General features: G+C 50.3%; 1 protein-coding gene across 1 annotated transcript; it reads right to left on the bottom strand.

Moving 5' to 3' along the window:
* Nucleotides 1–8,864: 8,864 nt before the first annotated feature.
* FBXO39 (F-box protein 39) lies at nt 8,865–12,524 on the bottom strand. Its single transcript, XM_028534567.2, has 3 exons — nt 11,027–12,524; nt 9,936–10,112; nt 8,865–9,620 (listed from the first exon to the last, which is right to left on the bottom strand). Exons 1-3 carry the CDS (start codon nt 12,050–12,052, stop codon nt 9,492–9,494), a joined length of 1,332 nt encoding a protein of 443 aa, XP_028390368.1. The 5' UTR covers nt 12,053–12,524; the 3' UTR covers nt 8,865–9,491.
* Between the last annotated feature and the right edge of the window lie 630 nt (nt 12,525–13,154).

Below are 13,154 nucleotides of genomic sequence, written 5' to 3'. Positions count from 1 at the left end.
GTACTGAACTCTCATTTCAACCAGGCGGCACTTGCAGATTGGGCTGCAAGGGCGTGTGCTGCTGGTGCTGCAGGTGCTGCAGGTGTGGTGGTTGGTGAACCGTTAAAGTCCACATGGTAGCTAGCACAGGCCGTTCTGATACTATCACAGGACTTGGGGCCCAGGGAGAGGGGTCCAAGACGTTTTAGCTCAGGTTCACTTCAATTCAGTAGCTGGGCTGGACCCCTTATTCAGACTGTGCCCATCTTACTCATGAGTGGGGATGTAAACCCGCCTCTTGGCTCTCAAGATTCCTTTTCCCCTGAAAACAATATGACAGCTGACTTAGACCCTGGCTGGTCCCCCAGGAAGCCGCCTCAAGCCTTACAGGAAGGACACAGATGAGAGAGGAGCAGCCCTGGGTGGGGAGTCCCCACTAGCCTTCCGAAACCTGTAGGGGGCTCTCCGGCTTCTTCCTTCTGGCTGAAATGAAGAGGATGGGACCGGCAACAACAGGCGGCTACAGCTCTCAAAAAGTCAGTGTTGCGGGGCTTGAGGAGCGGGCCGGCCAGGTTGCTGTCGTCTGGGGTCCTGTGGGGTCCAGTGGGAGGATGATTCTGGTCCACAGGTTCGAGAGGGCTGAAGGGCACCAGTGGGCCTGCATGTCGGCTGTGGGGTGGGTGGCTCTGGCAGGCGGCCCTCCGAGTGACACTCTGAGGAGGCTGGAGGCGTGGGGACTGACAGGGCTGGGGCGGTCTATGCAGGGTGCCCAGCATGTGTTCAGATCCCAGTGACTGTGGTCGCAGGAGAGGCAGCCTGGGGAGGAGGGAGGCCGGGTTCCTGGGCTCCACAGGCAGGTCTTCCCAGCGGCTGGGGAGAGCGTGCCGTATAGCACCACCCTGCCGAAGGGCTTCTGGGTTTTGTTTCCTTTCCTGAGTGTAAACAGACTGAGTTTGGTGCTGGTTTCCAGAGCCATTTATAATCATTTGGAGTACTTTTTTTTAAATACTCAAACAACAGTGAAGGAAAAGAAAAGACACCACTCCCTTTCTTGCCACAGACTCCAGTCGGTGGCTGAGAGTGTGTTCTAGAGTCAGACATTCCTGAGTGCGCGTCCTCCAGCGGTCCCTCCCTCACAGACTGAGCACGACACTGACACCATGTGTGAAGGGCTTCGTACGGAGGCTGACCCTCCGGTAAATATGAGCCATTTGTAATAGTCCTCTCCTCCACACCCGCATAATCTGCCGTTGTACTTATGGCATAGGCTCAATGTCATATAATTGTTTTCTTCTTTAATTGTACACTACAAGTAGTTTTCCGTGTTGCTATTTCACCTCTGTAATTATCTTAATGGTTACATAACCTCTTTAAAATTTTTCACCAAGACCATTTCCATATACCCATACATACTATTTTTTTTCCCAAAGAGAATTCTGCTTGTTGCTCACTGCCTTCTGCTGAGTCACAGCCGCTCAAGGATGCACCTGGGTGACTGTCCAAGGAAGACCTTTGCCATGGGAAACTGCTCATTCTTTCATTCATTCATTCATTTTAGCATTCAAAGATCACCTTCTAAGCTTGGGGCTCACTGTCTCAGCGCCTTCTACGTGTGGAGCTGCTGCCACGCTCTGCATTAACATCCAGTTCCCAATGCTTATTGGGCGTCCATTTGGTGTTGGGCAGAGCTCTGGTGGCCTTGGGTCAGGAGACCTGACTTCTAGCTCTGACTTTGCTAGGGAAGTCCCTCCCCCTCTTAAGGCTACCTGTAAAGTGAGAGGATTGGCTTAAATGGCCCAGAGCTCTTCCCATCTTTGATGTTCCCTGTCTTGGGACACAAAGACAGTCAGTATAGGATGTGGGCCTGACTCCCAGGAGGTTTGCAGTTCCAGTGTTCCATGGTCCAGAGATTCTACGCTGTCAGCAAGGGCTGTTTCTAACCTGGGATGCAGAAACCCTCTTGGAGGCCAAGAGCATCAGCTCCATGCTGATCTGTGCAGTGACCTGCCCACCCATGTCCCTCTCAAGAGCTGAGCAAATGGGCAGTCCTCCCCATGCCTCTCTTGAGAAGCCTCTGAGTGCTCTTCTGCTCTGACTTGGAAGGGCCCAAGCTTAGAGGACAGACTTCAGAGTTTGTGCTAACCTCACAGGATTATGAGGCCTCTGCCAAAGGATGTGGCGAGCAGGGGTGAAGAGTGTGGGGGAACCCTTCCTTGTTACTATGGCTTTGAGAGGCAAGTGGGCTCAGTGGTGAATTAAGGCCACGGGCTCTGCCGTTAGACTTGGCTCAGACCAGCTCCCTCGTCTACCTGGGGTGACACCCAGGAAGAGTTACTCATCCTCCATGAACTTCAGTTGCCCCCATTTCAGGAGAAATCAGAACAACCTAGTCAGGCTTAAAGCATATTCAGAATACATCTGAAAATACTACCATTTAAAAAGTTTCAGGCAACAAACATTCACTGAGAACTCACTAGACATTCGATACTGTGTTCAGCACCAAAGACGGAGACTAGGACCAGCGTCTGGGGGGCCCAAAGTCTAATGAAGGCAACTAGAAATTATACAGATAATTACGGCAACATGAATTGGTGCAACTATCTTGGGAAACAACTTGATAATACTTCAGGATCACATACCAGGTGTGCAGCCCTTGAGATACTTCGACGTGCTTGATTTTCACAAACACCCCGAAATGCAGACAGTAACCTCATTTTAAGGGGTGAGAACATTAAGATTAGTGGAGTTTAAGCATCTTGCCCAAAGCCATCCATCAGTAGTGGTGGAGTGTCCAGATTGGGGTCCGAATCCATTCGATGATTAATATGGATTTTCTCAACCTAATCAACTAAGTCTAGCAGATAAGATAAAGATACAAGATTTATCAACTGTTAACATCTCATCCCAGGCGAGTTTATCGGGTCCTTCCAGAAGCACTGATCCATCGGGAGTTGGACAGTGAGAAATAAAGTTAGCAGGTTTCACTAAAGGGCGTCGCCTCACTAGGGGGCCGGTGGGGTGGGTGGGGGCAGGAGCATCTTGGTATTGATTCAGGATCATCTGGCCAGAAGGAAGGGCCAAACAGTTGCCAAAAACCAGAGAGAAAAGACAATTTAAATGCCCTTTCACTTAATCGACTTTAAATAGAACCAGAGTTGAATTTGTTTGAAATCAACATAATTAAAAGGAGCAGGGGACCAAAGCTCTCCATCCTCAGGGGCTTTGTTAGCGGCGCTCAGTGGGAATCCTCCCAAGGCACACAGCATTCAGCTCATCGGGACAGTCTCAGGAAGGCTGCCTGCCCCCGGATTCTGTCGGGGTCCTTCTCTGTACCCTGGATTCTGTTGGCTGCACCTGCCCCTACCCAGAGCACTCACGTCCCATCATCTTCCCCTGCTGCCACCGCTCGGGTATCATCTGGAGGTGCCAGGGTTGGGCTCACTAAGCCAGAGCCATCCTCCCAAGGGACCAGGATCATATCTGGGTAACCATACGACTGAAGTTCTTATATCCTACTGACAACATGTACAGGCACCCAAAGCTACAAAACCTACAAGAAATAGAAATTCTGAGATGGCAGCCTGAGCTCCCTATCATACAAAACAAAGTGCCTGGTCATGAGTCAGGCTCACAGAGAGTGAGGACCCTGTGTTGGGAGGAAAGGTCTATCTGTATTCAGAAAGCAGGGGGAACACAGAAATCTGGGAGAACCCAGGGAGGCTGTGGTAGAGCTGTGGGACGTATGAGATTTTAAAGTGCATGGCGAGAAGGTGAGGCTCAAGCCTGGGGAAAGGCCAGTCCGTCCAGGCTGAGCACAGGAGAGTCCCACAAGCAGAGTAAGAAGGAACACCCGAGGGGCTGGAGGGGAGAGCATGGTGTCACGGGTGCCAAAATAGAAAGTTTCAAGGCACTGGGGTCCATGGATCAAATGCTCCAGAGCATCGGCTAAGAAAGGAAAAGCATCCTCTAGGCTTAACAATTAGGCAATCACCAGGGACACTTTGCCAAAAGGAATTTTTCCCGTTTTATTTTTTTAATGTACTGTATTGATTATGCTATTACAGTTGTTCCATTTTCCCCCCTTCACTCCCCTCCACCCTGCACACCCCCTCCCACCCACGTTCTCCACCTTTTGCTCATGTCCATGTGTCCAAAAGGAATTTAAAAAAAATTTATGTATGTATGTATGTTTGTTTACAGTCTACCTTCAACATTATTTTGTATTGGTACAGTGGCCAGACAATCATATGCTTTACAAAGTGTTTCCTCCGACACCTGAATGTACCCCATCTCATCTGGTTTCAGAAGCTAAGCAAGGTCTGGCCTGGTTAGTCCTTGGAGGGGAGGCCAAAGCAATTTCAGCCGAGTATTGGAGGAAGACGACAAGCACCTGGACTAGGAGATTTCAGCTCCACCCAGTGGCTCCCCTGAAGAGAACAGACGTGGGCCCTGGAGTGCGCAGTAGCTGCTGTCTGTCGTGTGGGTGGGAAGCAGGAGGCCAGTTTGCCGCAGGAGAGAAAGTAGAAGCTGGAGCACCAGGAGAAAAAAAGAAAGAACTCCCTACAGTTCTCCCTCGGCCCCAGGTGGTTTGTGGGGCCCCAGGTTCTGTGGGGCACTCAGCATCCTCATACACATTCCCCTTTCTGCTCATTGACTCCCAGTGGGTTTTCTGCGGCTGCCACCCACGGGAGCTGTAACTCATCGGCCATGTCACTCCATGGGACAAGTTGGCTACATGAGAGGGGGCTGGGGTGGGGGGTATCCCTGAGAGGGAACTTGATGGAGACATGGACATTAGCTGGGTAGAAAGGGGGACGTTCCAGAGAGTGGCATGGCGTACGCAAAGGCAGGGGGCTCAAAGAGAGAATCCGTTTCCAGGGGAACGGGGTGTGGGTCCTGATAAAGAGTGTTAGAACTTTAAGTCGAAACCAAGCAGGACCTGTTATATAGCCATTGGTAATCCCAACACTTAGCGGCAACCGTGAATATGCTGAGTACTATTATCTCCAATTTCTGGGGGTGGGAATTGAGGATGGGAGTGGTCACATGGGTAGGATTCAGGACTGACTTACCAGAGGTCTCTTGGCTAATGAGTTTCTGATGCTTAATTGGATCTCAGATCCTGAAATTAGGATCTGTTGCCTCAAAGCATTTTTACCTGAAAATTTATGCATGGATTTTGGAAAACCTTTTTAAAAGTATAAAAGTTGGGAAGACTGTATTCTCTAGAAGCAGGCATGATTTGCTTGTTCTGTAACTGGATTACGTTCTCTGTAGAGAAGCTGATACAGATGCCAGTGCCTCCAGCAATGCCCCTGCACAGAGAAGCCCTTTGCTTCTCCAGCCAGTCAGCAATGGCACACTCCCATCTGTTGCACGTCAGGCCTGCGGCATTGAAGGGTATGTGTATATGGGGGTGGGGGTGGGCCCATTCATTTACTAACTCATATGCCAAGTACTTGCTGGGCCACAATGTGCAGTGCCAGGGACTGTGCTGAGCACTAGAGTAGAGGTGAGTCAGACAGAGCTCTTGGTCCCCGTGGAGCTCAGTCCTGGGGCGGGTGGCACACACACACAGCAAAGCCGTTTCAGACAGAGGGAAGTGCCATGATAGCAACAGACCAGCTGGTCTGAGATGCCTGGTCTGATGGGCTGCCACTTCAGACTGGGTGGAGGGAGACCTTTCTGATGAGCTGACATTTGAGCTGAGATGAAGGTGGACAAGAAGGCGGCCATCATGTGAGTATCCGGGGAAAACACTCCTACTTGTCCTTTGTAGTGAACAGAGAAAAGGCCTGGTGACCAGAGGAAAGAAGGTGGTACAAGTTGAGTGCAGTGAGGTGGACAGGGGTCAAATCTTGTAAGACCTTGTAGACCATGGTCACGTTCAAACAGGTTTCTGGAGGGCAGGGGCAACACAAGGGGTTTCCAGGAGGCCCCGGGAGAGCTGGCCCTAGAGCCCATTTGCTGAAATACACGAGGGACAAGGGGCAGGGCCCCAGGCTTTTGCTTCAGAGACTGGGGGTGGGGCGAGGGGGACAGCCGATGGTCAGCAACCTCTCCAATCCACCTGTTCCCTCATCAATCCCATACGTGAGTGACAAGGTTAGGCTGTGACTTAGAAGGCTTCCCTGGGGACAGATTGGAGGGAAAGAGATTGGATAGATTCTCGAGGAATGACTTAGACACAAAGCATGAAGTCTTTGGGGTTAGACATGCCTTTGGTCCCAGTTTTGCTAGTAAGTCAACTAGGAATGGTACAGAGGTCCCCTCCCCTCCCTGGGCCTTATTTTCTTTATCTGTGAAGAAGAGGCTTTGGGGTGGTGGTGAGAAGGGTGGTGAGGAGATGTGGAAGGTTTCTTCCTGCTGACAAGACCTTACATTACCAGCTGTGGTCTACAAGTACATGCTAGAGTTGCCTAAGTTAATTCAAAGTTTTATTAGTGTCATAGATGTGCCCACAGATGGGACTGCCTAAAAAGAAGACATTTGTCTACAGCAGTAAGATGGGTCAAAACAAATCAAACATTACTTTGACACAACTGTTCGCTGTAAATGGGTGGAATTATGCCTCAGCAAGGTCTCATTTTAGATCATTTGACGAACATGGGGTGCCGCCTCTGTGCCAGGCCCAGTTCTAGGCACGGAGACACAGTAAACGGTAGAAGCAGGCGCTCTCAAGGGTCTTACATTCCACCTGAGGATTTAAGATTTTCTGTGTGAGTGTGTATGTGTCTAGATGGTGCTTTCTTAAATCTGCAATTTTGCAAATGTAGAGGAGTAGGAATTAGGTTAATTTTCTAAGTGCCACCCAAGGAAGCCGTGCAAATTTCTCACCATGTGTGATATTTAGCCAATGGACCCATAAGATCCTGTGGCTTCAAATTGCAAAGCAGAATTTCCATCGGTCCCTCTCTGAAATAGCCGGCTGGGCAATGTGCACAAAGGGGTAAACATGCACCTGTGGGCAATGGTTTATGCTTCAATTCGACCACAGCCCTGCTTTCCTTATACACTTGGAAGTGCATGTCGCCGTGGCTTCATCAGTTCTGTCACCAGCTGAGAGGAGGCACCGGGGAGTCAGACTGCACTTCCAGCTCATAAATACAGATAGGGACACGCTGCAGTTCTCCCATGCCGTGTTCCTGCCAGCAACCAGGAGGAACCTCAGCGGGCATGTGGGAGACAGCAGTCCCATCCTCCTGCTCTGTGCTGGAGGAGGGGGACAGGCAAGGATAAGAAGCTGCCACACAGGTCACAGGCTGGGGCTGCCTCCCTTTACCACAGGGCCTCTGAATGGCATAATTTAAAAAATGGTCACTTGTTGAAAAATCTGTGGGTTTGGAAAACTCACGAGCCCTGTGTTTTCCCGAGGTCTTGGTCCTGTTTTGTTTCCTCTGGGGATCCACGGGGGTCAAAGCTATTTTAACACTAATACCAAGACATTATGCCTTTCCCTCGCATTCCCTACGAAGTCTTCCAGGGGCCACCTGGTCTGTGATACTGAACAGATTGCCGAAGCTGCGATGAGAACACAGCTGTCTACTGTTAAGCCAGACATGAAAGAGATCTGCAAAACTGTGAAACAAATCAACTCTCTTATGGAAACGTGTTAACATAAATAACATTTTAATGAACATGTTTTCCATAAAAGATCTTCCATCCTTGATTCTGGGCTTGAGGGTGAAAGAAGCTAACCAGAACAGGTCCACACGACGAATCGTTACACCCTTCTATCAATCCATCTCCCAGGGGCTCTGGATTCCAGCGGAGGCTCCCCATCACTCACATCAAGCCAGCTCCCTCCTCCGCGGTCCACAAGGAGCCAGATGGCTCCCAGGGCCCCTGCGGGTTTCGGCTGTGGCGCTGCAGAGTGTCTTCCCCCATCAGACCCGGGAGCTCGTCACCCTATTTCCCTCTCCAGTGTCCACCCTTCCTGAACGTTTGTGGGACAGGAGCCACGTCTGCCCAGAAGCACTGCAGGGACACTCAGACGAGACAGCGAACGTGGAAGCGATGGGAAAGTTGAAATCTGTATAAACTTTATCAAAGGCCTAAAACGTTGAGCATAAATATGGACACTGCATACTAAAGAGGCCACAAAATCTGAAACGAGACACTTGCCAAAGTATTCTGAGATTTATTAATATATATCTATTGGAAAAAACCCTATATGCAACTATCTGCACAAAAATCTGAAAAGACCAGAAGCAATACAACCCTATGGCCCGGGCTCAGGAATTTATAATTACTCCCTACTTGAAACACACTGGATTGTTTCCTGATTATAAAAAATAACAGCTGGTTATAGTAGAAAATTTGAAAACTGTGGGAAAGCATATAAAAGAAAATTAAAACTACCCACAATTCCAACACTCAGATATAACTATTAACATTTTTGGTGTATTTCTTCTATGCTTTCAAAGGGGAAAAAAACCCCTTATGTGTTTTGTATGATTTATATTACACTAAATATAGTTTTGAGTCCTGCCTTTTTTCACTTAGCTTCACTTTGGGGACATTTCCCCATGACATTACAAATTCTTTGTAAATGTGAATGTAATGACCACCTCCAGTTCTGCCCCACACCTGAGGACTGGGCACCGTGCTGCCTGAGTAAGGGAGACAGAAGACAAGGAAGCACTACCCCGGCCGGGTGTCTCAGTTGGTTGGAGTGTCATCTGCACACCAAAAGGTTGTGAGTTTGGCTCCCAGTCAGGGCACACGCCTAGGATGCGGGTTTGATCTCCAATGGGGGCACGTGTGGGGGGCAACCAATCAATGTTTCTCTCTCACATCAATGTTTCTCTTTTTCTCTTTCTCCCTTCCTCTCTCTCTAAAAAATCAATGAACATATCATTGAATAAGGATTAAAAGAGAAAGAAAAGGAGGTGCTGGAGCTATCAGCCCACAACACTGATAAATTTGGGGCTGAGTTCCCTCTGTAGGAGGGAGTTCCAGCTCTCAGCGGGCTTCTTCTGAAAGTGGGGATTTCCCTGCTTTGTCGGAGGACATGCTGGTGGGTTTCCATTCTTCTGAGACCAGGCTCGGCCAAGGTCAGTTTCAGGAGGCTCTGACCTGAGGGCCGGCCAGGACAGAAAGCATTTCTGAACTGATAATGGCAATGACTGGAAAACATGATCCCACTTGCTCCCTGGCTCATCACACTTTCTCAGGTGCATTGGTTAGTGGGAGTCAGGGGAGGAAACCACTTTGAGAGGCTTTGAGCTTTTAGCTCTGTGGCTGAGTGAGGGTGTCAAAAATCAAAATCAAATGACAAAACGAGAAATTACCCCTGGATAGATGATAAATATAGCACTTTAAAGTCACCTGGGGCCTTCCCATCCCCAGCAGTCCCAGCCTTTGCTGGGGTGTTCATGTTGGTGTGGACCTGGCTGAATGGAGAGAGAGAGGAAAGGGGGTGGGGGAGGGGATGCCCCAAGTGTCCTTCTATATGAGCCAGGCTTTCAGCTTCAAAGTGCTCCTTACTTTCTTCCTCTGGAGAGCGCTCACTACATCATGGGGTAGGCGATGACAAAATAATTAAGCTCTGAATCGATCAGCTTTCTGTACTTCCGGTAAATTTCCCGCAGTGTCCTGTCCTCTTCATTTGTCTCATATCTGTTCGTGTAAATTCTCACCTGTGTCAACAGAGAAACACAGCCGTGCACACACACCGTGACTGTGTCATTCAGGCTCTGGAAACAGCACAAGTGAGGCCCGCGCACCACGGTTGGCAGAGTCGGGAAAAGCCCAGACCCAACCACTAAGGCAGAATCCAGGCTCCCTTTGGTGAAACTGTCAATTTCCAAGGGACAGACTCAGGCAATAGGATTGCCCCCTGTCCTGTCTCATCTCTGACTTCCGTCCCAGCGCTGCAACAGCACGGCTCGACGCCTGCGCCGTGGGGTCCGGTGCCCCTTCTATCTCGAGCAACCACCCCAGGGGGCTCTTACCTTGAGAGTGCGCAGGGCACACTGCCCTTCTTCCTGACTCTTCAGGATCCGCTCCACAAACTTAACATCAAGGAAAGCCCAGATTTTGAAGTAAAACAACTTTCTGCAGGATAAGATGAGGAGGTGCAGCTCCTTGTCAAGCGACTCGTGGTTGTTATTGAACTCAAAAGTTAATTTCTGGAAAAGCGCCAAAGGGGAAGACTTATGTGGGCAAAGATGGAGGGACTGGCTGGATCGTTCATAACATTTCCATGACCTGCCTTTGGGCCCGAGAGCCATTGTGGTTCGAGGCTTTTAGCTAAGGTGCCCTGGACACATAGGTCACAGAAGGGATTGGAGATGAAAGTGGGCTCATCCAAATTTGCAAAACTTGGAGTCTGGAGGCAATGCATTTAGAGTCCGGACCAACCAAGGTCCTGGTCCCAGGTGACTGTGGGCAGGCCATCAAACCCCAAGTTCTTCTGTAGCACAAAGAATGATAATGCTGCCTGCCTGTCCACTAGAGGGCTGTGCGAGTACCAGGTGAGCCATCAGCACTCCGTAGTAGTCCCTGTTAGTAGTATTTATTGATCCTTATCAATGTCAATTGTCACAACCTTCTGTGAGTGAGGTCCTTAGGAGGGACACAATCATCCTGATTTTATAAGGGGCGCTGCCAGATCATGGAACAGCCACACTACTAAGCCCCTCAGTGACTTGGTTCAAATCTGGCTTTTGGTTCAAAGTCACACTGTTTCCCGCCTGCTGTGGCCCTGTGGGAAGGTAGGAAGGGGCCTGCAGACCTGCCACTGGCCTGTAGATGCACCTTTGTGATCAGGCCTGGCATCTCTGAGCTGGGGATATAGGAGCTTTCCTTGGCTGCATCAACCAGAAAATTCCGTGTAGGAAGTGAGCGGCCTGTTTTGTTATCTGCTGTGGTTTTATGGGGCCAGGGAGGCCTAGTTTGGTCAGAATCTCTATTTAAGGTTGAGTGAGTGTGTGTGAGCCCAGCAAAGGGTGGTGTGGGCTCAGCAGCGGCCTTTCCTTTGGGGAAACCAGGAAGCTGGCACGGTCCGTCCTTGAAAGCCTCCCCACCCTCAGCTTATACCTACCTGCAGAGTGTGCCGGAAGGTGGGCAGGAGATCCAGCAGGGTGGGCCGCATGGACCAGTCGGGGTCACTGAAATAACAGCTTCTCAGACTGATGCTCCTGACCGGGATCTCCTGCAAGAGGATCCGGGCCAAGCGCTCATACTTCATGACCCGCTCGAAGAAGAAGTTCACCTTCAGGTTGGTGGCATACCTGGCCAGTTTGGCCCAGGACATGCCCCAGATGACCTGCCCGTGGGGGTCATGAATGTGGCACTTGATGTTTATGGTCCAGAGGGTGCTGGCATTGTTCTCACACAAGTTCTCGAGCAGCTCGTCAGAGATGCAGTTGTAGTTCAGGGTCAGGGACACCAGGTTGCGGAACGTGGCCATGGTCTTGTTGAATTGGGGGCTGCTGTAGACAGCGAGGTGGTGGCTAAAGAAGTCCTCGATGTTGAGCTCCGACGCCATACTCTCATTCCTTAAGTAGCTCAGGGAGTTGAGAACGTGGCAGCCTTGCTCCACAGTCAGCCGGCTGCCTTTCAGGTTGAGATAGTCCAGGTGTTTGCCCATCTTCTTTAAGAAGAAGCTCAGACTTTTAATGAACGAGCTCCTGATGCTGTTCCTCCAGACCAGGCGGTCCAGCTCCAGGTGCTGAATGGAAAGGGATTTCAGGCGGTTGTTACTCTTGCCCAGACTCGAGAGAAGGCCTCGCATGGTGACCTGGAACTTCTTGGTCAAGACAGCATTGTAAGGATTCAGGAATTTGATCTCCAGGTGCTCCAGATAACGACCAAATTTCTTAACATACCAAAGAGCTGACTCAAATTCAGATGCATGTACCCTGGAAGGTCTCCCACTGAATGTGATGGTCCTGTATCGCCAGAGGTCAGCCGAATACATCATCTGGTTCCACTTTCTGCAGACAAGGGCTGCCCTGGACCTGTCCCTATCTCCCAGCCACCAGAAAACACGTTGTAGGCACACATCGGGCAGAGTGGCCCAGCAGCTCTGGTCTTGGGGCTGCATCAGTTGGCTTTCTTCATCCATCAAAGAACCAGGATGTCCAGTGCAACTGTGTGAGAGGCAGGGCTTCCAAAAGTGAGGAAAGAAAAGCAATCACTCGTTTTCTGTGGGGAGTAAAAAGGAAGAGCCATTACCTGCCAAACAGAAATTAAACCCAATTGAATGAATTTGCACTGTGGACTGACATGCACTAGGTGTTGTGCTGATGCAGGTGGTGAAATAATAAATTCACCATGTAGGCCATACCTGCAAAGAACCACAGTCCTTTAGGGGTCTATCAGGGATGCAGACCACCACTTGATGACAGCAGGGTGAGAGAAGTGAGAAGTTCAGGCATATTCGTGGTGCAGGGTAGCACAAACAGGGGGTGATTAATTCTGTCCAGGTGCGGAGGACGTAGAGAGGGCTGCTCAGAGGAGGTGATGCCTAAGCTGGGTTTTGCAGGGTGAGTAGGATTCGCAAGGCAGACTGGGTTGGCCTAGTGGTAGTGGTAGAAGAACTGGGGTTTTCCAGGCAGAGGGAATAGTATGTGTAAAACCACAGAACTGTGAATGTGCACGGTGTGTTCACATGCAGAAAACTACAAATTGTATGGGGCTTCACTTGTAAGGGGAGGGGAGCGATGGAACTGGAGCCGGAGCAGTGGGGGTGCTGGACAAAGGGGCCCTGAACGATGTGATACAGGCTGTGTCCCAGTGGCCAGGGGGTCCCATTGTCTTCTTTCCCCAATGCTTTGGGACCCTGACATGGCCCCCTTTTCTGGATGAGAATCACTGTGTTGAGCTACACTGCTGATGTCTGTGTTGACATTCAACAGGTGCGGCAGCAGAACAAGGGTGGAGAGCCTCCACTGAGGTCACATGGGGCCAGGAAAGGTCAAAGGGTCACATGTCCAGAAGTGATGTGGTCAGTGTTTAGGTTTAGGAAGTACCCTCGGGGGGTGGGGCAAGGATGGTTTAGAGGAGGGTTCAGGCTCTAACCTGGGACTAAGGTGGCACCATAGCAGGAATGGGGTGGGTTGTGAGTTCTTTGGCGGACACTATGTGGTAACTGGGGAACACAGAAATGGGTAGAACAGGAAGTCCCTGACGGAGCTGTAGGATGGCAGGTGGTGCCCCAGCCAGGC

The sequence above is a fragment of the Phyllostomus discolor genome, chromosome 8 (assembly GCF_004126475.2).
Source record: "Phyllostomus discolor isolate MPI-MPIP mPhyDis1 chromosome 8, mPhyDis1.pri.v3, whole genome shotgun sequence".
Taxonomy (NCBI): domain Eukaryota; kingdom Metazoa; phylum Chordata; class Mammalia; order Chiroptera; family Phyllostomidae; genus Phyllostomus; species Phyllostomus discolor.
The sequence above is the reverse complement of the archived record's forward strand: the minus strand, read 5'-3'. Positions and strand labels throughout refer to the sequence as shown.